Source organism: Ananas comosus, linkage group 4 (assembly GCF_001540865.1).
Source record: "Ananas comosus cultivar F153 linkage group 4, ASM154086v1, whole genome shotgun sequence".
Classification (NCBI taxonomy): Eukaryota; Viridiplantae; Streptophyta; class Magnoliopsida; order Poales; family Bromeliaceae; genus Ananas; species Ananas comosus.
Genome location: NC_033624.1, coordinates 11,388,562 through 11,389,430, shown reverse-complemented (window position 1 = coordinate 11,389,430; position 869 = coordinate 11,388,562). Strand labels below are relative to the sequence as shown.

The following is an 869-nucleotide window of genomic DNA, read 5'->3' as shown; positions in this document are numbered from 1 at the left end:
TTTTTTATAGTATTATTTAAAATTAATTAAATTAATTAATTAATTGATTGTATATTTTTCGTAATCTTAAATAATATGACTAAATAATATGACCGTACGACCAAACACCGAAATACTATTCTTAGTAATAGGATCAATATGAATAAGATTCTTAGATATCTTTTTACTCCTAGTAATCTTTCATAGTGCGAACCAAACGCACCTTAAAAGATATCCTCTCATCAAGAGATTGTATTAGGATAGACCTTGTCAAGAATGTGGCAAAATAAATGTAACAATACATCATCTAAGTTGAAATCTTCCAATGAGGAAACGAAAAGTTTCTCATTTATACGGCACGTAATCATATTATAATCTCCATAAATAGGATTTTATGAGGAAAAGAAAAGTTTCTCATTTATACGGCACGTAATCATATTATAATCTCCATAAATAGGAAATCCTTGTAGAAAAGAATAGAAATATATAGGGAACACTTAAATGCCATACTGNGAAGCTGAAGCTGTTTTCTGAGAATGGAAGCTTAGCTCTCCTGCAGGTGCTTCTCTGCTCCATTCTTTTCTTTTCTTTTCTTTCTCTTCTTGGGATCTGTGGTGAAGGGATTTTGGAGTTTGTTTTCTTTTGGTTTTAATTTATGGGTGTTGAGTTGTAGGAAAAAGAAAGAAAAAAAAAGAGTAAAGGGAAAAGTGCGGAGTGGGGGAGATTTTGTGAAGGGTGGCAGAAGAGGGCTTGGAGTTGCTCTATTTTACAAAAATGCCATTGGGTTAACTAAAGCAACCAAAATTGGAGAAAAGTAAATACTTTCACTCTTACTCGTGACTTTCAAAATCTACATTTTACCCTGTCAATATTTTAAATTATTATATTTA

General features: G+C 31.2%; 1 protein-coding gene across 1 annotated transcript in view; it reads right to left on the bottom strand.

Moving 5' to 3' along the window:
• Nucleotides 1–632, bottom strand: part of LOC109709691 (blue copper protein) — a 2,954-nt gene extending 2,322 nt beyond the window's left edge. Inside the window, exon 1 of the mRNA XM_020232017.1 lies at nucleotides 533–632. Coding sequence (XP_020087606.1) covers nucleotides 533–555 — 23 coding nt within the window. The 5' untranslated portion in view covers nucleotides 556–632. The remainder of the gene's footprint in view (nucleotides 1–532) is intronic.